Raw genomic sequence first — 21,964 nt, forward strand, 5'->3', positions numbered from 1 at the left:
AGCAGGAGGAAGCGGGGGTCTCTGAGTGACAGGCGTGGTGCAGGGCCTGTGCGCTGCCTGGGAACCGGCACAACGTCTCCTCCAAAGCCCACACCCCTCTGTTTCAGAGGCATTTCTCCAAAGAAGCTGTGATTCCCTTGCTGATGTACATAAGTAACACCCACATGGGCTGAGAGGCGAGCCCAGGGCACTATCAGCACACCTCTCCCTGGAGGCTGAGGGAGGACAGGCAGGCAGCCGTGTGGGTTCTGACAGTTTTAGGTCAGTTGTGTTAAGGCTAGTCCGGCTGAAATGAACAAACAGGGAGATGGAAACGCTTCAGGCTAACTGCTATCCATCTGCATCATACTTTAAAATGTTTTTATTGAATATTAAACAATTACAAGTACTGTGAGTTAGACATTTAGCCAAAGCACAATTACAGGTAAATATATAGTCATAAAGATGTCTTAAATAGAAACCCACCATGTAGGCAGTTAAGTTCTTTGATGCCCTCTTTTGGAAAGTAGAGGGTGAGGGATAATAGGTCTTCATTCCACGTGGAAGGTAGTGAAGACTAGGAGAATTTACATGCTGGAAGCGATTTCGGTGATCAAGTTGACAGGGCTGCCAGCATTAGCAAGAGAAAACACCGGGATGCTCAGTAAATTTGAATCTCAAATAACGAATACTTTGTTTTTTTTACTATAAATATATGCCAAATAATGCATGAAACATGCTCAAGCTAGAAAATTGTTTATCTGAAATTCAAATGTAACTGGGTGTCTTGTATTTTATCTGGCAATCCTGCAAATAGACAAATGCAAAAGAGGCGGCAGGGACTGGAGCCCCTGCACTGGTGGGTGACATGGAGGTGGAAATAAAACCTCCACCCAGGATGCGCCCGGGCCACTACAGGGGTTCCTCACACAGACCAATGTCACAGTGAGAAGAGGCAACTGCCACTCCCAGGGCTGTTGCCAGGAAACATCTAGATTTCCTCAGCGCTTACTTTGTAGATGCTTTTGAGAAACCCTGTGGCTAAAAGTACCTTTTTAGTTTGTAGGTATCAAAGACAAGTCCTACTGCCACAAAGAAAGATGAGCGTTAAACGACTGGAAGCAGAAGCAGGCATCTGAAAAGATGGTTGCTAGGGGGGCTGTGGAGACGTGGGAGTATAAAAGCGGAAAAGAAAATGCGAAAGAATGAAAGATCAAAATGTGATCACCTCTATGGAGTGAACGTTGTTTTGAAGGAGGTTGACCCCTCGGGCAGATGAATAAAACTGGTCACCCCGTGAACACATTTGGTCTTACAGGGAACATTAAATCTTCAGCTTTCTACTGCTTCTCACTTATCACCATAGCTTGTATTTTAAAATGATTTAAAAACAGCTTGTGTAACACTCAAATTCTACATGGTACCACTTTAAGTGTGGTCGGTTATCCCCACATACACACAACTTGATAGGTTTCAAAATCTTTCTAGCATTTCTCCAAAACAGGAGATGTGGTAGCTGAGGAATTTCAGACGGGGAAAGTGGAATGAATTCATAGTATCGGCTCCTTTGCACGGGGGAGGAGCATTTCTAATGAAATAAACCCTCATCAAATTAACAGTAGCAGATGTGAAATACACGGGGACACACCAACTCCCTGACACCTTTCAAACACTGGGAAATGCAATTATGACTTTTTGCTCATAGGATAGGAAAGGTTAAAAGTTTCTGCCACAGTTAAGGCTTTCTTGAGAACAAATTTAATTGTCTATTTGTTCCAAAATGTACCAGGTGTCTGAAGAAGCCTCACTTTTTAGGGTGGTTTCTTTAAACAGTGCATTTCCTTTTCATACACTAAGTATGTCTGACCAAAGCTCCAGCATTATCGTCACAATGCTTTCATTTCTCTGTTGCTGATTTGACGTTGAACAAGTTTTAACTTTGGTCTTTAAATACATTTCTGACAAACGAAACCCTACCTTGATGTCAGTTTTGAGTTCTCCCTGAATGGCTAGAATCTATAGCTCTGTGCAAGATAACTTCCCAAAAGAAAACACAGTAAGGAGGCTGTTTGTCACAGACACAAGTGGGAGCGGGACACACTGGCGGAAAGGTACTTAAAATTACACAGCATTTCTTTTTGAAAGGCCCTTTTTGGGAATCCAGAAAGTGCACTTTTGAATAGGGAGGGTGAGCAATGTCCAATGACCCTTGTGCAATTGGGAGATGTACTGAAATAGAGAAAAACCTAGACAGCTTAGTGTGTTCTAACGCTGTTCGTCCAGGGCACACAAAAATTTTGTTTTTTTGTATAAAGACTATAATAATACTAATAATCCACACTACTTTACTTGCCATAGTCAGGAATTTGTACGTATCGATATACTTTGCTACTCTGAGAGCAAAGGGAGATTAGTCAGGCCACTGACATCAAACTCAAATGAGCACAAGGATGCTATTTCATGAAAGCATCCTATTATTGAAATTCCAAATTCCAAGTAAAAAGTAAATAAGAATCCTGGTTGTACTGCTATTATTTTGCATACAATTAAACCTCTGGGTCCCATGGTGTCCTTGTTAACAAAGTGGCAGAATCTTCTGAGTAGAGCACTTGAAGCCCAACACCTGGTTCCGGCTGTGATACAGAAACAGAGAGGTACATTGTCTCCTTCTGTAGGACTCAAGAAGAAGAAGGGAGGTCACTGCTGGCGTGAATGGCAGTAATTCCAGCCAGACTAGCAATCTGGGGAAAAGGGGAGGAGGCCAAATACCCAGAGATGGGCCAGTCCAGAGCACTTAACTTATGCCTGAGTCAAGCATCGAGCTGGCCGGTACCTAGTAAACTGGAGCCTCAGGTCGAGAAGCCCTTGGATTCTAGAGCCGCGGTAAAACTGGTGGAGGCATCCAGATGCTCTTCCACGTGGCTTAGGAAACAGGGCTCTTCCACAGAGCCACGTGGGAAGCCCTCACTTTGCTAGTGTTTCTGTGTAGTGCATGTACAGGAAAGTATATGGATTCTGGCCTAATTCAACTCCAAAGAGTTTTGCACATTGCTACGGATGGAAATTCCCAAAGTAATAAACTCTCGCTAACTTGAGTGCCCTCATGATGACCCTTGGTTTTCAAGGTTCGAAAAAATGTATTTGACTCCTGTGAGATGTCAGTCAACCCTCATCCCATTCTCTTTAGCAGATGAATAATATATACACATTCTTTCAAGGACAATGTGCTCGAATGATTACAAGACAAACAGCATGGAAATGTCTTTCTTAACATGGTACCTTTACTCTCACACAGAACATCAGAGACAGAACATTGGCAGTTTCAATACGGAACCACAGTTTAACTTCTTGAGTGTAAGGCTGAAGTTTAAAACCGGCACATTCACTATCTAGTTAGTATGATGGAAACAACATAGAACCACAGGTGGGTAGTGGCTTATCTTTTTAATGAAGCTGTACAGCTTTCGATATCTATACCATATTAACCCTTTTACTTGTCAACTAAAAGTCACAGCTGTGTTTACCATTTTAAACTCTAAGTTAGGAGGCAAGTAACAGTCACTTTCACAGCTACTGGAAGCTATAATGATTCTTTCTTCAACCCACTGTTACAGCAGAAAAGAAGGAAAGGAGGAAAAAAGCCCTCTTAATGACTATCAAACTTCCGTATCAAGCTTCATATGGAATTCTAGTGCTATTCAACAAGCAGCCAAGACACGAGGGCCCAGACTGGGTCACTGAAACTTCAATAGAAGCAATAACTGAGGCTAATTCCTGATTTGATTCTGAGGACCCATGCAAGATTCTGCTATAAAACTCAAACTAGATCCCGATGCCTAGTTCTAGAGTTGGACTCAAGCCAGAAGGAAAGCAAAACGTGTTCTCTAAGAGCCTATTCTAGAATTTTTGCATGTAACCATTTTATTTTTCTTATGGAGACTAAATGAGGTCACAGTTTAATGAGCCTGCATTAATAAAGAAACAATTCATTTGCAGGGCTTTAAGTTGAAATGGCAGGTTTGTGTCACACTGATTTTCCTCTTTTTCCACTATGTTCCTCTTAGCTTTGATGCATCTTAGCTGAGTAGATGCACAGCACGTGAACATAAACCAGCTGATGCACTCAAAGTGCTGCTCAGTTAAGGGGAGAAGGGTAAGGGCTAATGGGCAATCTTTTGTAAGTGTTGGTGTGCACTTGGCAAATGTTGATAAGAACAAGTGAAACAAAGTAGTAATTTCATGAAGACACAATACGGTGTCTCTCCACCTTTGTCCAAAAAAGTAACTGAAAGAGCTTTGGTTTCAGTTTTGTTCTTTTGAAGAAATGGTTCAAAAATTTAGTGCAGGGACCTACAGAAACTATTTGAAGCCCCTCACTCAAAATAGACCCCAAACCTGGAGTAAACGAAAAAGTCCTTGCATTTGTGCATATCTACCTACTGAACAGGATTTGAATCCTAGCTTTCTAAACTAGAAAAACAAGAAAGCAATTATTTTTTTACTCTGATGAAGTACAGCAATCCCACTGATTTGGAAATAAGGCAACTAATTTTGGGGGCGACAATTCTGGTGGAGCAGGTTGAGAAGTCATTTTTCCTTTGGCGTCCGTGCAATCCTTTTCCCGCGGTATCACAGAACCACGGGCTGCTCGCCCTGCTTCCTGCTGCTTCTGTGCAGCCCTCCCTAGAGGCTCACCCCGGAGCGCCTGCCCAGCATCACGCAGCCTGCGCTCTTCGCGGGCCTCCCGCACTGTCCCCACGCCTCTGGAGCAGGCCTGCACCGAAGGAGCAAGTGGCCCTCCTTGACGGTCCTGAACTGGGGAGCTCCGAGTCAGGGGGACGCCTGCGCCTGTCCCTTGGAAGACTGGCCAGTTAATAAAAGGAAACTGAAACTTGATGTTTTTCTTTTCCATCTCAGTTTACATTGACAAGCGCAGATACAAAAGAAATCAAAGTGAGGAAAAAAATATGGAAACTAAGTCTTGCTCGGCCAGAAGCTTGGGTTGCATTGCTAATGGTTTTGGTCAGTGTGACTCTGTGCAAAATATCCTCAAGGAGATTCTGGCTCAAAGTAAGCAAAAACAAAACAAAACAAAAAAGCCACGATGCATGTTTGGAAAAAATTAAAACTGAATATGTGTATATTTATTATATACACATGCCATATATAAAAAAGCCAATGTAGTGTGTTGAAATGTGAACATTTGAGAAAATATTGGTTGTTTTCTTTTTTTCCATTTCCAAGTCTCGATCAATCTTGTTTCAGAAATGGGTAACTGCCATGAAAATGAGCCTGAGATATGTTCAAAGGCCGCCCCTGTAAACATTTCCTCAAAGGGAATAGTAGCAGTTGAGTATGTATCAGGTACTCATACTATATTCATCACGATAGCAATGCTTTATAAAGACAAACAGCTTATTTCTAGGCTGTCAGGGGTTTCTAGACTATTGATTTTTGTTGGAAACAATCCACTGTAATCCAGTCCCACATTTAAATCCGATCTGGCCTTTACCAGTGGGCCTTCACTAGGTCTTCTGCTCTGCGGCTGTTGTGGTCTGTGAAGGAGCTTCCGGCTTCATGATCTGGTAGGTGATGAGATACTCTGGGTATGCCTGAGAAGGAACGGAAGAAAAACACATCACCCTTCTGGCAGGTACAATATTAAATGTGGAAGCCTAAGAGGCTGTCGATCCTCACCAACATTCTACGCTCACACAAGAGCCTACGGGGACCAGCCAATAACAACAGGCATCTGAACAGTGAGGACGGCCATACACAGCAGTACGTGAACATGCACACATCCTACAATCTGGAGAACTGTTCTAATGCTATTCCCACTTTGAGGACTGTAAACTAGTCACACTGCGCTGGTCCCTCCTTAGAGCCCCGTGCTGTGAACAGGAAAACCAAAGCAGGAGAAAGTCTCTGCTTTTCACCTCGCCAAGTGCTGTCGCACAACACGTGTTCAATGAAGGTGTGTTAAAGGAAAGAATGGTTCTGCGGAACTGATTTCAAGTTACTCATCGAGTAACTATAACCCCTGAGCCAGAAGGAGGAAGGGTGAGGTGCGCTGAGTCACAGATAACTCAGAGACAACAGTCTGGAGATAATTTTTAAAAGGTGACTAACTAAAGGGAACTTTTATAGGTAAGAAAATGGCTCAGATTTGGACCCTTCGCCCCTTCTATTCTCTTTCTCTTCTGTCTCTGCTTTCCTGCAGTATGTAAACCAAGGGTTCAGTGCCTGGAATGGACAGAGAACCTCCTGACAGGAGCAGGGAGAGGAAGGCTGACCACAGGAGGTTGTTATAAACCTTAATCAGGAAACACTACAAAGACAACTGCGGGATGTGGGGGGGACCCCCTGAAACCATAAGGATTCTCCAGTCCTATATATAACATAACATAACGGTAAGACTAGACTCAGTATTTCAGAATGGTCTGTGGCTGAAAAATAGTACATCTTTTCCCAAATAGCATTCTTTGGGGGCCCCCAAATAACTTTTTGAATACTGATCTACAATTTCCTTATATACGGATATGAAGTAAGATAATAAAAAGAATGAAGGATAACAAAAACCTAGACTGTTCAATATTTGAAATGCAAAAATACACATGATGGATGTTACTTATCACCAGTACACATCTATTGAGCATCTATTGTGTACAAAGCCCTTTGGCTAGAGACATGGACCCTGCTGTCATGCAGTTTCTCACCTTGTTTGGGAGGTTAAGCCAGAAACAGAAAAAGAGGAATTCCAAAATAACCCAAGCTAGCATGTGCTAAGTGTCAAAAACGAGTGTGAAGCACACCCAACTTCCTTTTACCCAGTGCAATGTAATGATCCTTGGTATGACGCATTTTTTTTGCTTGCAGAAAAGTTCCTTAAGCAAAGGAGTCAGTCATGCCAGTATTTGAATTTTGGCATGCACTACTTCAGGGGATCCCTGACATATGTAAATTTTAGGCCAATTCTAAGATTCCAACGGTATATTCCAACGGTATCAGTTACTTAAAGGCCCTTATCTGAGTGCTCCTGCCGCCCACTGATTAGGCTATGAATTGTTTCTGTATCCAGTTTGAGATACTAATTAGTCACATCAAAGCCCAGAGGGATTTAAGGCAAGGGAATTATTAACTACAGGAACAGAAGGGCCCAAGACAGACCAATAAACATGATTTCCTATCAAGTCACTTTAAATCCATTGATTTTTTTTTTTTTTAGTTCCTAGAAGAAATAATTCAATTACCACTTTTGGCAATTGCCTTTCGCCCTTCCAACTCTTCTTAACCCAGATCTCCAAATGCTACAATTTAATCTCAAATGCTTTCAGTTTATTCTTCAGAGAGATGACTAATCATACTCTTTTGAATAATTGTGTCTATTTGAAAATCACCCTAAAATCACTGTATAGTCATCTATTCACAGGTTAAATAACTGCATTGTTCACAACATTTCAGTAAAATAGGCTAAATCTCTGTGGCAACTAATGCCTGGGGAAACCTCTCCTTTATGTCTAATTTAATGTGAAGCTTCAACTACAACAGACAAAAATATTCCTGATTTTTAAGTCCAGTCACATACTAGAATCAGAAACACTTTTTTCTCAAGGATAGCACAGTTAACTGTTAATACATTTTTTCAATTCTACAGAAAGAAACAATCCCATGAGTAATACTCAAATGAACTCTTTGAAGAAAATATTTGTGTGTTCTAAGAAGTGTTAATACTAAAGGTGAAGGATGATTTAAGATAACTACGGGGAATGAAATAGAAGTTAGCAAAAGAAAACCTCACTGTAAATCAAGGGAAACTGCTGACAGAAAATGACTCAAGTAGCAGGCTTTACAGTATACTATTACAGTACACTATTTCTACTATGCTGTCATTACAATCCACTACACTGTTTGTACACAACATAAACTATCCGTGTGGGCACGTGGACATGGAAGCACAAGTATGCGCCCCCAAAATGAAACACACAAGTACATGCATTTCATTTTCAAGGTACTTTTTCCTCTCAGAAGATTTGGACCACATCATTCTCTAAAATTATTTTAGCAAGAGACTCTAAACAAGTTAAGAAGCCAAATTACTTTGGAAATGGCTGAACTAGGAAATATTAGGAACAAACCTATTATTATTTTTGAAGTCTACTTTATTTCTTTCCACCCAAATATAAAAATAATTTACTTACCATAGGTAACCCAGAGATAACTGTTCTTATGTTGTAGTTGATTCTGTGTTTAACATATCATGTAAATGCATTTTTAGATATATAAACTAATATATATTTAATATAAATGTTATACATATACATATTTATTTAATATAAATTTAATATATAGGCATATAAATATACTGACATTTAATCATTCTCTTTTTGCTGAACATTTAGGTTGTTTAAATTTTTCATTATGATCATCAAGACAGTGATGAACATCCTTAGAGCTTTTGTTGTGCTCATCACTGATTATTTCTAATGCAAATATCTAAAAGTGGAATTACTGGGTCAAAGAGAAAGCATTTCCCTAGAGTTTCTCTGGAGTTTCTGATTTAAACAGAATTATCTGACAAATGTATTCTGTGGTAGTTTTTAAGTATTTTATTTGGAAATCACTCCAAATAAAGCTGCAAAAATTAAAAGAGTACCCCAGACACCTGCATATTCTGTACCCACGTGTACCTATAGTCAAAGTTTTATTCATTTCATTTGCTTTATCACCTGTACTTTTCCCTGCCTTTAGGTATACTAGGGAGACAGACAGATAGACATATTTTTTCCTGAACCTATTTGGGAGTAAGTTATATATACTGTCATGGTTCTTTATCCCTAAATATGCCAGTATTTATTTCCTAGGAATAGGGATATGCACCAAATCAGCCTTATAATTTTATATTGATATAATACTTTTATCTACCTACCATTTGTCACCAGTATTATCAGTTGATCTAATAATATCCTTTTCCTTCCAGTACCAGATCTAATTTGGGAACAAGACCCTAAATTAGCTGTCCTGTGTCTTGGGTTTCATTTACTCTGGAAAGTCTTATTTCTTATTTAAGTACAGTATTTGTTACTGGATTTATTTTGGTGTTCAAACTGTCCCAGATTTGGCAAGTGGAAGCCCCTTCATGCTGCCTGTGTCCTTATGATATGTCCCCACCATTTTTTTGAGCACTTCATTACTTTCTTGTATAACAAGATGTTCCAGGCTTATCTTTTCCCACTTCTGCTCCAGCCTTGGAATTAGCTGTTTCTCCAAAAGGCCCAGCTTTCTTTTATGGGCAATGGTATTAGAGACCAAGATGTGGGCTCTAGGTGTGCTCACTGCTATTGGGGTTTCTTTGCTTTCAGCAGATAGTGTTAAGAACTATATGCACATATATATCCATATATATACACATGCTTTCATGCAGGCTTACACATATACCTATACATACATGTATGAACCAGTATACATACATACATTAGAAACCATGAGTTCACATCAATACCTCCAATTTCTGTCCATCCCTACAGAGTCCTCCTTACCTTCCCCCATTCCACAATCATTTCCTTTCTTCTACAGTGAGAATCCCAGCTCCCAAAATCAATACAACAACATACACATTTGCTCAACCCTAGAACATACTGAAAAGAGTCCCACTGCTTTACCCACACCATTACCATCAACACAGCCCCTGGGGTTTAGGATTTATCTGCCATTTGTCCCCCTACTCCACACACTACCCAGCCCAAAACTGATAGCATATAATAACTATTATTTTCATAGGTTACTTGTACTTAATTTCTTGTTTCTCCTTTTTTCTCTTCTCTATCAGTGCAGTTAAGTTCAAACTGACTTTTTAAAAGATACATCAGTAGGCATTTAGCAGTATTGTGAGAGTTTGGGGCTGGGCTGAAAATGACAGAAAGTTTTCCAGCTTGTTGACAATTTTATTTTGAAGCTTCAAGCAGTTAGCAGCATTTTAGCTTTATGACTCAGAAAGCTATCCTTCGGTCTAGGTACAACGATCAGGAGTACAGAGATTCAACTCATGTGACCAGCCTGTGGCAAGAGCATCCAGGGAGGAGACCCATTAAATGGCAACTGCTCTTAGCTTTCCACTGCCATGTTGGGAGATGAAAGTCACAGAGCACGAATTGAAAACAGCAGGCCGCAGGACAGCATGACATCCCAGGCCTTTATTTCTCAGCCTGACACTTGTTCACACTGTGGTACTTGGCTGACAGGCGACAGATGGATTCTGTGGGTCAAGATGGTATCAAAGAATTCTGATATCTTTATTTTGACCTGAGGCAACTAAAGCTATCGACTATGTGGTGGATATTTCATTAAATGGTTTTCTTGTGTAGCCTCCAAATGCTGTGTTGACATGTTTAGTAGCTGGGTTATGCTTATCTGGTGAGTAGCATACCTGTTCTCCTCTGTAGATGACATATTCCGCATATGCCAGCCCATTCACACTTGGTCTCCCAATAACCGAGTGATGGCCTGGAGGGGCATGAGCCATTTTCATGGTGCTGAACTGCAGAAAGGATTTTCCAAGGGTCACCCTACAGAAAAGCATTTGTCTAAAGAAAAAAGGAAAGCAATGCTTTGAAGGAAGCTTTAAATCTTAGGATGATAACTGCTAGATTTGTCGATTTTTAAAAATATACCTCACACATGGCAAGGTAACTTAAATGTTAATTTCAAATTTATGAGTAGGAATGGGACAGCAGTTGATTCGCTGACTTACTATAAACAGCAGGCTCAATAGTTAATGGTTTTGGAGGTGAGGTTTAGGAATCAGTCACAGAAAACACCTGGCAAGTCTCAACTAGTGGAAAGAGAGAAATACCCGTGGAAATTGAGTTCCTGTATGGATGGACAGGAGGAAAGTGAAGAATTATCAGCTGGCAGCAGCATCGGAAATTAGGACAGGGTTTACTCATTATGAAGATGTAAAAACTGGGACGAGATAAAAAATATAAAAGGGGATCATATACAAAAACACTTAGCTAAATGTACAGCTAGAAATTATATTACCTGGGTGAAATGTGAATTAGGGCATATGTTAAATATTATAGAGGAGAAGAAAGACCAGGAAGAAAGTGTATTACATAAACTAGGGGTTGGCAAATTATGGCCCATGGCTCAAATCTAGTCTGCCACCTGTTTTTGTGAATAAAAATTGATTGGACACAGCCACATTCATTCACATGTCATCTGTGGCTGTTTCTGCAGTACAAAGGTAGGGGTGAGTCATATGGCCTGCAAAGCCTTAGATAGTTATTATGGGACCTTTTAAAATAAAAGTTTGCAAACACTTTACATAAATTATAAACAGTTTAACTAATTAGTAAGACTGGTTGGTTATACTGTTATATGTAGTTATTCAATCAGTTTGTTTTGTAACAGAGTATGATCTTCACATTTAACTAATCAGATATTATTTTAAGTCAAAATTTTGCCAGACCCAGTATAACTGGGTCCTGCCTGGACTGGCTTTTTTAGTGTGATCCTGCTGATGGTTCCCTGGGACGCTGGCTTGGGTATCAAATGTATACTCTTGGAGAAGGGAGGCTCCACCCTGCGGCAGCACTCAGGTGTCCTCAGGTATGCCCGCTCAGCCCCCCGCACCCTCTCCTAGGGCTACTCTCAGTCCGTACACCGCACAGAGCTGGACCTGACAGGCATGGCCTCTTGCCTCCTGCTTCCTGCCCCAGGCTTCCCTGTGCTGTGCAGGCAGGAGAAGGTGCAGGGCTGGCCAATGACGCTGCAGGCAACTGCCAGGCAGCTGAAGTGAACAGGCTCCCGCCTGCCCACTGGCCTGCCTTGTGCACTGTGGTGCAATCTACAGATGCAGAATCCCAAACTGTGGGGCTACTACTGCCCTGTCGGGTAAATCCTGACCAGTGCAGGAGAGGGGCCAGCAGATAAATTCTCCCATGATGCACTGTTGTGAGATGCAGTAGGTCACACAGCTTCTCTGACGATGTCTCACAGACAGAGCACCCAACTTAATTGCTATGAACCCAGGCCAGCTCACGGATGCACCTCACTGTCTGCTCTGCCTCCTCCTCCACCTCGCTTCTTCTTGGGCCTTCACTCCTGCTTCCCTGCTCCTGCATTTGCCAAGGAAGTGCTAGTGCATAAGCTTTTGCTTCAGGCTCTGCGTTCTAGGAAATCCTGGCTAAGACACAAACTTGTGTCTAATTTTAATGAGCAACTGTTAATCCTCATGTAGGTTAACTTTCATTGCTTATTTAGGAGTTAGGTTTGAAGCAACAGAGAAATTTTTGTATGTTACATATCCTTGGGAATTTCTCTGTCTTATTAACTACAGCAACCTTAATAGAAAGACATTTCCTTTTGGACATATCACATCCATCCTAGAACTGCTGACAGCTACAATTCTTTTCATAATGTAATGGGCAGTGATAGGTTTTAAGGTAAACAACTATAGTGAATTCCAAGGTTATATGGGTTTTTTGAGGTTTCGACTGAATTGTAAGATGTCTTATTAGCCAACTTCACAAAAATAATGCATCTGGTTAAAGAGAAATGAAATAAATTGCAATCTTTGTAAAGTACAATTCTTTTCTATTTTTTCCAATGGCAAAAAAGGGAATAGTATTTTTTCCCCTGACTTCAGAGGAGTATACTAGTATCTCTTTAATTTCTGAGTTTAAAATCCTATTTGAAAAGGATTTTAAAAACCTATTTCATTTGTTTACTGTAAATTCCAAAGTTAATATTCAAAGTGGGACTTTAAAAGGCTAATTAAATATCCTGACTTAAAAACGTCAGTAGGAACATCAGAAGCAAATGAAAGCTTCTACTTGTTTATAGAAGTGGTGTATCTCACTTCAAATGTGACTACAGCTAGAGGGTCTGGCTGTACAGAAGTAATTCTCAGCTTCTAAAATTCTAAATCTGAAGCAAGTAAAGAGAAGCCCAGGGAGAAAACCAGGATGGAGGGAGTTCCACTGTGACCTATGCCTGGATGGCATGCATCTGTTTGTACTGCCACTGTTACCGCCCCTGTTAGAGCAGAGGCTGATCAGTTGCTCCCATCTGACCCTAAACCTGTCTCTGAGCACACAACCATTACATTACAAAAGGCCGGATGCTCACCTGTGACATATATAACAGGACCGATCTTTGTGTGTGGGGCAGCCTGTTCCTCCTCCAATGCCGTAAACATACTGGTTGCTTTTAGAGGAGTTTTCAGCAAAATAAATCCCAGCACCAAACATTCCTCCTATGTATGCATGTCGTTCATCAAATCCTTTATGAATAATGGCATTAATGAAAGGAGAACCTAAAAATACAAAGATAGAAAGATTAGTTTTGGAGTATTTTTCTAGAGTCTATTAGCTGAATACTATCTGCACTTGGAAGGTTAATATGACTTTATTAATAATGCATAAATGAAAAGCTGCTATACATAAATTATTATTACATACTAGAATCTTATGAGGAAGCCAAAGTGTTCACCAAGCAAGGGTGTTATATGGATTTTGCAGATGGCATGAGATTTTAGATATCAAAGCACAATGGGTTATTTGACACCCGGTCTTCCTTTAAGCAGTAATAGGTAACCTGACAAACTATAACAATTATGCTAAATTATAATAAAAATATTTCACTATTTAGATGGCTCAACTTACAGTTTAAGTTCTGAAACAATGTCAGATAAATTATTTTCATCAAACATGCCTTGGAAAACCTGTACTAACATGTAAATGCATTAGAAAGCTGGTACCAACAGGCAACTGAAAAAAAATCAGAAGAAGCCTTCTTTTACACAATTCTAGCACAGTCAGTAACACAACCTGTTTGCTTTGTTAGAATTTGCAAAAGCCCAGCAAGATGACAGCCGCCCTGATACGCACCGTGGAATAACATGCGCTCATTGTGATGGTTGTGATTCTCCTCAGACACTTCCTTCTGTCTGTGGCAGAATCGTTCCCTCAATTTCTTGTTGACAACTTTTTGAATCTTTAAAGATGTGGAAGAAAGAAATGAATTACTGAAATATATGTGAATTGGCAGTTTATGATTTAAGATGAAAAGTATGTTTCCCTTTAGGAATGTGTTTACCTTTTAGTTTTTTGTTTTGTTTGCTTAGAAAATTAGTTAAAAATGATAAAGTTGCCAGGACCAGTGTGATTCAGTTAATACTCTGGTTTTAGTGACACACTTTTCAGTTGTGGTTTTTGTGTGTTATTCTGCATCAGACCTGGCTACACATCAAAATCGCCTGAGGAGTTAAAGAAAAAAGAAAGGTATTCCTAGACTCTTCCCCAGACTTATTAAATTTTAGAATATAGGCGCCTGTAAATCTGTATTTTTCTAAAAGCTCCCAAGATAATTCTGATATGCACTAATGTAAATTCCACAGATTAACCCAAAGGGTTAAACCAGTTCTCAACAGATGTTTTTCATCTTCATGGTATCCCTTTGAAAAATGCACATAGCAGTCATCTATCCCATATTCTAAATTAAGATACTGAGATTGAGAGATACATGCATTGTTATAATCACTGACTCAGTCAGATTAAAAATCCAGGCCTTTCAAGTTACTCTGAAATGGTGATAACAAAAAATACGGTCAGCTCTGCTCCAACTTTGAGGGTGAGCTGGGAGTCTCATTACCGTATTTGTATCACCAATACCAGTGGATCTGGCCTTCTGTTTACAGCTTTGCTGTGTTCCAGATATCTGTTTTTTTAGTGAAGTGAAGTATGGTCTTAAGGGGTTACAGATTTATTTCTTTATGGCAGGGCAACAGGTGACTGATTATCCTGGATAGTTTGGAACTACGACACCTTAAAACATTTTTACATTGTCTATACTTGATTTCCAGGCAAGCCTTGCAATCCAGTTTTCACCCTGAAATTTTAAACACTTACTCGAATGACATTATATCTGTTGAAGATGCCACCAGCATTACCACCATCTCTGTGTTCTCTAATTGTACTCTGCATCTATCAAACAAAATAAAATAACTTGGTGAAAATTTGCCAGTGTGTAATTCTAAAGACATTCCTTTCATTGTTTTCAACATTTCAATTCTATTCTATTGTTACCTTAGAGCAGGCAGTTAGACAGACATGAGCAGGAGTGGACCGAGATGGGCAGCAGACCACGCAGCCCCCACCAGTCTCCATGCAGACCACCCAGCTCCCTAAGACCAACCCCTTCTGTGGTTCCGCACAAACGGATAAGCAAAAGATGTGGGTCACTGGGACCTTCCCAATTTTGGAGCACGTGCACTTAAGGAAAATCTTGTCCACTAATAACCCCGAGGCCATGGGAATATCATTTACACTGTGGTTTTGGCCCACTGCAGGTTTCACTTAGATGCCATGGAAAAAATGATGAACACAAGCTCGTGTAAAGAGGCTGAAAGGGAGGAACCAAGGCACAGCCAAAGGTTGATGTAAAGAATGGCAAAACGGGAGGAAGAAAACAAAACCCCCCCAAAAAGATACAGTGCAAAACCCAGCTGACGCTACCCACCCTCACGGTCAGCCTGCTCCTGTGTCTCTGGACTGTACTTTTCTTTTGCTATTGCTAAATAAAAAACTCTTTGAGGCTTTAACTTTCAAGGGGTCTCTTGACTCAATTCTTTCCTTCGAGAAGATAAGAACAGGAATTCCACCATCCACTGCCCGGTAACAGGCACACCGATGAGTCTAAGACTCAGCACTAATAAATAAAGAGGAGTTCACTATAAATTGATCACATTTAGTGGGTAAGTATTTCGGGTGAAAAAATAGTCAAAGGTATATAAATATTAAACTCCTGCATTTTCTATTTACATTCTAATAAAAGCTTTGAAGAATTTTTCTGTAAACACTATGGGGAAACATATAAATAAAGCATCACATTAAGTTGTCCACACTACTATTTTATGTTTCTGAGATGAGAAACAATGTGGTGATTAAGTTAAACTAAAACCCCCATATCCAATCAACACCCCAGTGGACAAATGCTAAAATAAACACAAAGAATTTTTAAAAATCAACAAATCCTCCCTAGATGAAGTATTCCACATCACCTCTTTAATTTGGGAATTTCAAAATACAGCTATGCAGAGCGGTGGCAGTAGCTGTGACACAGAACTCAGTGGAATAACCTGCCTTTGAACGCTCCTGCTCTACTCTCCAAATTACAAAGAACTATTATGAAAAGGTGAAATGTGTTCGAGACCTTAGTTTCTCTTAGAATTGATTCAGTTATTTCTCCATCTGTGAAACCATTCACCACACTTCTGACATTACTCAGAATTTACTAACTTTGAGAATGATCAGGGAGCAAGACACTAGAGGACAAACTGCTTTCCTGATAAAGTGGCTAAGTTTGAGCTGAAATGCTACACTGAGGTAATGGTCCTGAGTTCCTGGAATGGGAAGAATATGAGCACTAATCACAAGTCAGAAGACAAACAAACAAAAATGTTATCTCTGTAGAATAATGGAATTAGTTAGGCAGCTTATGTATCATGATAATGCTGCCAGGCACTTTGCTTGTTAGGCCTAAGAAGTGAGGCATAAGCCACCAGCAGGAAGGGAATCCCTGTGGCACCTGTCTACCGGGAGGTTCTTATAAATAGCCTTACTATGGCATTTCAAAATACTTGTGAATGGAGAAATGAAAGGTGACCCGAGTCAGGAGAGAGTTAGGAGGCGTGTGTAAGCATATACACAAATTAGGCATATGATTTTATAATCACATTTTATAACTGCATAAAAATGGAGATGAAAAGATAGTTGTTGTGAGGAAAGATTCTCAGTCCATATCATTCTTAGCATTTTAACAATATAAGAAAATAGTTTCAATAGGGTCTTTATCTGCATGAGTTGCAAGAAAGTCTCCAGAATGAAAAGACACCTCTGGCCCGCCCACTGGAAACCCTGGGCTTAGGGCATGAAAGCAACGTGGCCTAGTTCTAGTCTCTAGTCCCATTTTAATTTTGGCAACATTCCACCACAATGGCTAAGGAGCTACATGACAGGCAAGTGACCACAGTCAATATAAGACAAACTTACCTCCCCTGGAAAAAATAGGTTTAGCCACAGAAATCAGGAAAACATAAACATTTTGACGTATATTACCTCCTCTTCTACTGACTGATGCTCCTTATCTTCTGGGGCAAGATCCAACAAAACAGTTCCCTGATTAACACAGTGAAACGTCAAATAAGGGTTGGTGCCTGTAGGAAACACAAATCAACAAATTAAACAAAAGCCCATACTACGCAGGCTCCATTTCAGAAACAACCTTGTCATAAATAATTGATATCAGTCTAGAACAAGGCTAAACTATTTGTAATTCAAACCTGACACATAAAGTTATATTAAATAAACATATCCAAAGATGAGAGACATCATGGAGATGTGTTTGGGAATCAACTTTATCTGTTCTTACAGAGTTCCTAGTATACGAAGGGGCTCAGTAGTTATGTGTTGGACTGAACTCAATCATGTACATGAAGCTATGTCTGATAAAAAAGAAACTCACATCTGTAATTACAATGTAGTCAGGTCTAAAATACAAGTATTATCCTCTAAAACTCTGTAGGTAGCTTGAAATGGTCACTTGTAATGTTTAAAATACATTGCTTTTGTTAATTTAACATAAATAAGCAAGACTCAAGCTCAAAGCTTCCTAACATTTACTTACATGTCTTTCTTACAATTTAATCAGCTCTGTAAGACTAATTCAACTTACTTTCTTTCTCTCCCTTTGATTTTTTATAGTGAAAGCATTTCTAACAATCAGAAATGATAAAGATGGAGGCATACAAAGGAGAAAGACAGGTGGCTTGTAACAGAAAGTTCAGTGGAAGAAGACTGAGCAACAGATGTGATTATGGGAGAAGGGCCAAGGTGAGGTGAGAGAGAATGGCAGGTTATAAACAGTACGCTACACATGTCTGATTTTATCCTAAAGGCACCAGGATTCTAGTGAAGGGTTTTAAGTAATGGGATGATATGATCATATAATCATTTTGAGAAGTCTTCTAATTATAGTATAGGGAAGGTGTAGGAGGGGAGGCAAAGGTAAAGATTGGAGATAAGCTGGGAGCTGTCTGTGACAGTCCAGGAGGGAGATAACAGTGACCTGGATTAGGTGACAGCAGCGGGTAAGGACAGAAGTATAGATTCCAGAGATATTGAGATTATAAAATGAGGGGAGAGAGGGAAGAATGACTCAGTTTCTTGTAGAGCAACTCGAGGGAGAGTGTGCCAATAACTGAGATGCGGAAGGCAGGAGGTGCCAGACGAGCTCTGGAGTCAGACCGCCTGAGTTCAAATACCAGTCCCGACACTTACCCTGTTCCACTAATCTCTGAACAGTTTTTTTCTGAATATCTTACCTTGCTGTCCACCTAAGAGTCTCTCTACCCCTTTGATTAATTTATGGCGGTGTCCATACGCATTGATGCCAATTTCTTTCAACTCTTCATGACCCATATCAGCAAGCACATCTAGTGTAATCTGAAAAATGGAACACAGTTAATTGTTAATATTTAAAAGTTCCTTGGATGATGAAAGCTCTTCTACCTGGCTTCAATGTATAATATCCATTCAAATTAAGAAAATTCTTTTGTGTCCTTTATAAACATGAACTTACAATCTTCTTAAAGCTGTTGAGATAATTTTATCAGCTTTTTGCTCATGTGAAATACTCCATAAATTGCTTTTAGTGAATGGATAATTTAAATGGGAGAAACAATGCTATAGAAATAAAAAATGATTGTGGCTAATTTCCTTTTGATTATTTAATTCTACCACCTTTTGTTTGCTTCAAGATATACGAGAGAACAGCCAGTGGGAAACCCCAATATCCAGCAGGTGGCAGAGATTAGTGTGTGGAAAGGGAGAGGGGTTTAGCGCAATGAAACAGAACGTGGCAAAAGACGTGTGCAGTGTTAGGTAAGTAGGGTTCATATAAAGGTAAGGAAGCAGTTCCCAGCGCTAACAAATATTCAAGCATGTTAAGGCCTGCCTTAGAAAGTAGTGAGATTAAGATTACAAGTATTTAGTTATATTACAGACCATTTTACATAAAAGCTATATAAAGAATTTCAACTTGGAGAAGAAAAGAGAGCAGGTGGTTTTGAAAGTTGCTCACAAATTCTCAGGTTTAAAAATCCCTGAAGGCTAACATACATTCCATTTTTGTAGAAAACAGTGGTTTTTGATTTTGGGTTATGCATCCCTGTACATGGAGATGGTTAGCTACCACCATGACTCAAAAAATTAACTAATTCCTTTGTTGATCAAAAGTAACGGTGACTCTATCACCACCTAGTGGAAGTGTTCTGAAAGCACAGCATGAAATCTTGGGCAGCCACTTTCTTGAGGGCTGAACATGGAATTTTCCAGCTCAGAAGACGCTGGCAGGGTGACAACTCAAAAACTATTTCACAAGATTTGCCCTTGATTGTCTCTTTCCTTGGAAAACTGAGAAATTATTTTATATACACCCTTTTTCGAGCTCAAAATTGAGATTTTTTTATCTACCCATAGTTTTCTCTACCTTCATACTTGCACATAGCATCTGAAAAAATGACAGATTAGACCCGGAGCTCTGGTGACTTCTACTGTCAGAATGAAATATTATACAATGAGTCTCATCTTCTCAGAGCATCAAGTACACATCACTCATTCTCTGGATATAATTTATTGCTCCTAACTGGCCATTTAAGAAGTAACTGCTCCATTGCACAAAATGGACAATTCACTTCAAATCACCCGAAGGTAGTTTTCAGCACAGCTTTTAAAAAGCAACAGTTCTGAAATATACATCTTGAGACAGAATAGTTTGCAACATAATAGAGGCTTATGCTTTTAGCTAGATGTGTTTTTAATGTAATTGGAAACCATGAAGAGTTTACACATTATTGATAACCCATTTTTTTCTTCTTAAATTTTAGTTCAAATAAGGTTGCCAATGAAAACAGGGTCTCGTATCTCTGTAGTAGCTTCAATCCTAAGAATCCTTAAGGTTTTCTGAATTGATACACACAGCATATATTTAGAAGCTGCAGAAATCAGGCCAGCAGAACAAAATATTCTCTATAAGGTTCCAGAGAAGAAATGGAAAGTGTCTGATATATTTGCTCCTTATACAGCTCCAATCATAAAATGAATACTTTATTTAATCCTTACCACAGCCTATGAAGTACTATTAATATCCTTACGAGGAAATTGAGGCTTACAGAAGCCATAAAAATAGTATACAGAAAAGCTGAGCTGTAATGCCGTATCTGTCTTTCTCTTGCTTATATTTCTTAAAAGGGATGACTAGAAAGCTAAAATAACTACACATTAAATTTAGTTGCTTTGATACCAAAATGGTACCCAATTTGTCCCTATTTGTCAAGCAGTGGCCACTAGAAAATCTTAAATGACAAGCTAAGGAATTTAGATTTATGTTCACTTGTTCATTCATTCATACATAATATATTTAATGAGTACCTTTTATATGCTAGATATTTCTAAAAATAGTAACTAATTAAACATTTCATTTTACTTTGAAACAACCCACTGCAGCTTAGTAAGGTAAATAAATTGGTCCAAATTGGTACCAGTGGGGCCAGGAAACAAATGGAGTCCTTTCACCAAAACTCATGCGATTTCCTTTATCAAAGAGATAAAAAGTAAACACAAAATATGCTAAAGGTTGGTAAGTGTTTGGAGGAGGCTCACAGGAACTCTTAGAAAGGTTACCTACTTGGTCAAGGCTGTAAGTAGGGCTGGGAAGGAAGGAATAAAGAGGAATGGGTCAGGAAAAGTTCTTAGAAGAAGGTAATACTTCAGCTAAGGAGCAGGAGTTAATCTGGCAGAGGAAGGATGGAAGAGTGTTTATGACAAAGGGAACAGCATGTGTAAAAGGAAAATCAAGTACGAGAATACAGAATACTTCATTTAATCCTCATAATGACCAATGTGAACACAAATACAGAGGTATCTGAGAGACTCAAAGTGTAAAAGTTCAAAATGGTTAAAGTGTCATGTATGTATTAGAATATACGAAGGGATAGACAGAGCAGTGGGCTCGAAATAGGGCTTTACCTATCTTAATGGACTTTACCTATCAAGTTAGAGAATATCCAAAAGGTCCTAGGATGCCTTTTCAACCTAACAAATTAAATGTGTACTTTAGGAGAACGACAGCATTATGAGGGGCAGATCCGGAAGGGAAAGCTTCTGTGAACAAGAGGATGAAGGAGTGGCGTGGAAGGGATGAATCACAGAACAATTTCAAAGGGAGAGATGACAGGGCCTGCTAGAACAGAAATGGTTAAGGGGCAAAAAAAGGAATGGGAATAAAGATTACTCCAAAATTCTGAAGTTGGGTGAATACAAGATTATCATGTCAATAAAAGAAATGGAAACACCTGCAATAAAGCAGGTTAGTTGGATTTTAGATATGTTGCTTCAAGATTCAAGGCTTTTATACTGCTAGAAATATTTTTCTAAAAATTATCTTTATCTCACTTTTTTAAAAAACTTTAACTTAGTTGTATCCAGAAAATGACAAGTTTATTGGGCTACTATTTATACCTAGACACATTAAAATCATATTGTAATCCTTAAAATAAAGATTACCCATGTATCAGCTAACATTTTGCACATACTGCAAATGTTACACTGCCTCTTGTTTCTAAGATTTGTTCATTTTACTTGGGGTGGAGAGAGAAAAATTAGAGTTTTGATGAAAAAAGTCTTTTTTTCCCTGGGGCCTAAAAGGTTGCAGGCCGGAGTAACAGACACTAGAATTAACTTCACAATCATGTTCACAATGAATTTATTTGAGTCCGTGTCTTTGTTTTTAGATTTTGAAATAAAAGTTTATATGGCCATTTTTCATTAAATATATATAGACTGACTATAAATATGTCCACAGGAAGTCTCCCAAGTATAGCACTTATGTTCCAGGAATTGCAGTGTAAGTCAAATCAGTCTTTCCC

General features: G+C 39.3%; 1 protein-coding gene across 3 annotated transcripts in view; it reads right to left on the bottom strand.

Annotated features, from left to right (window-relative positions):
* Nucleotides 1-3,238: 3,238 nt before the first annotated feature.
* TNKS (tankyrase) overlaps nucleotides 3,239-21,964 on the bottom strand; it is a 168,399-nt gene continuing 149,673 nt past the window's right edge. For 2 of the 3 annotated variants that reach the window (XM_036997568.2, XM_073219073.1), the window contains 7 exons: nucleotides 18,362-18,482; nucleotides 17,097-17,194; nucleotides 14,889-14,963; nucleotides 13,869-13,974; nucleotides 13,108-13,294; nucleotides 10,403-10,559; nucleotides 3,239-5,591 (listed from right to left, as the gene is read on the bottom strand). In XM_036997568.2, the coding sequence (XP_036853463.1) occupies nucleotides 5,505-5,591; nucleotides 10,403-10,559; nucleotides 13,108-13,294; nucleotides 13,869-13,974; nucleotides 14,889-14,963; nucleotides 17,097-17,194; nucleotides 18,362-18,482 (831 nt within the window). In that variant the 3' untranslated portion in view covers nucleotides 3,239-5,504. The remainder of the gene's footprint in view (nucleotides 5,592-10,402; nucleotides 10,560-13,107; nucleotides 13,295-13,868; nucleotides 13,975-14,888; nucleotides 14,964-17,096; nucleotides 17,195-18,361; nucleotides 18,483-21,964) is intronic. The other variant, XM_036997576.2, reaches the window with a different exon arrangement.

This window comes from Manis javanica, chromosome 12, assembly GCF_040802235.1.
Source record: "Manis javanica isolate MJ-LG chromosome 12, MJ_LKY, whole genome shotgun sequence".
NCBI classification, from domain to species: Eukaryota; Metazoa; Chordata; class Mammalia; order Pholidota; family Manidae; genus Manis; species Manis javanica.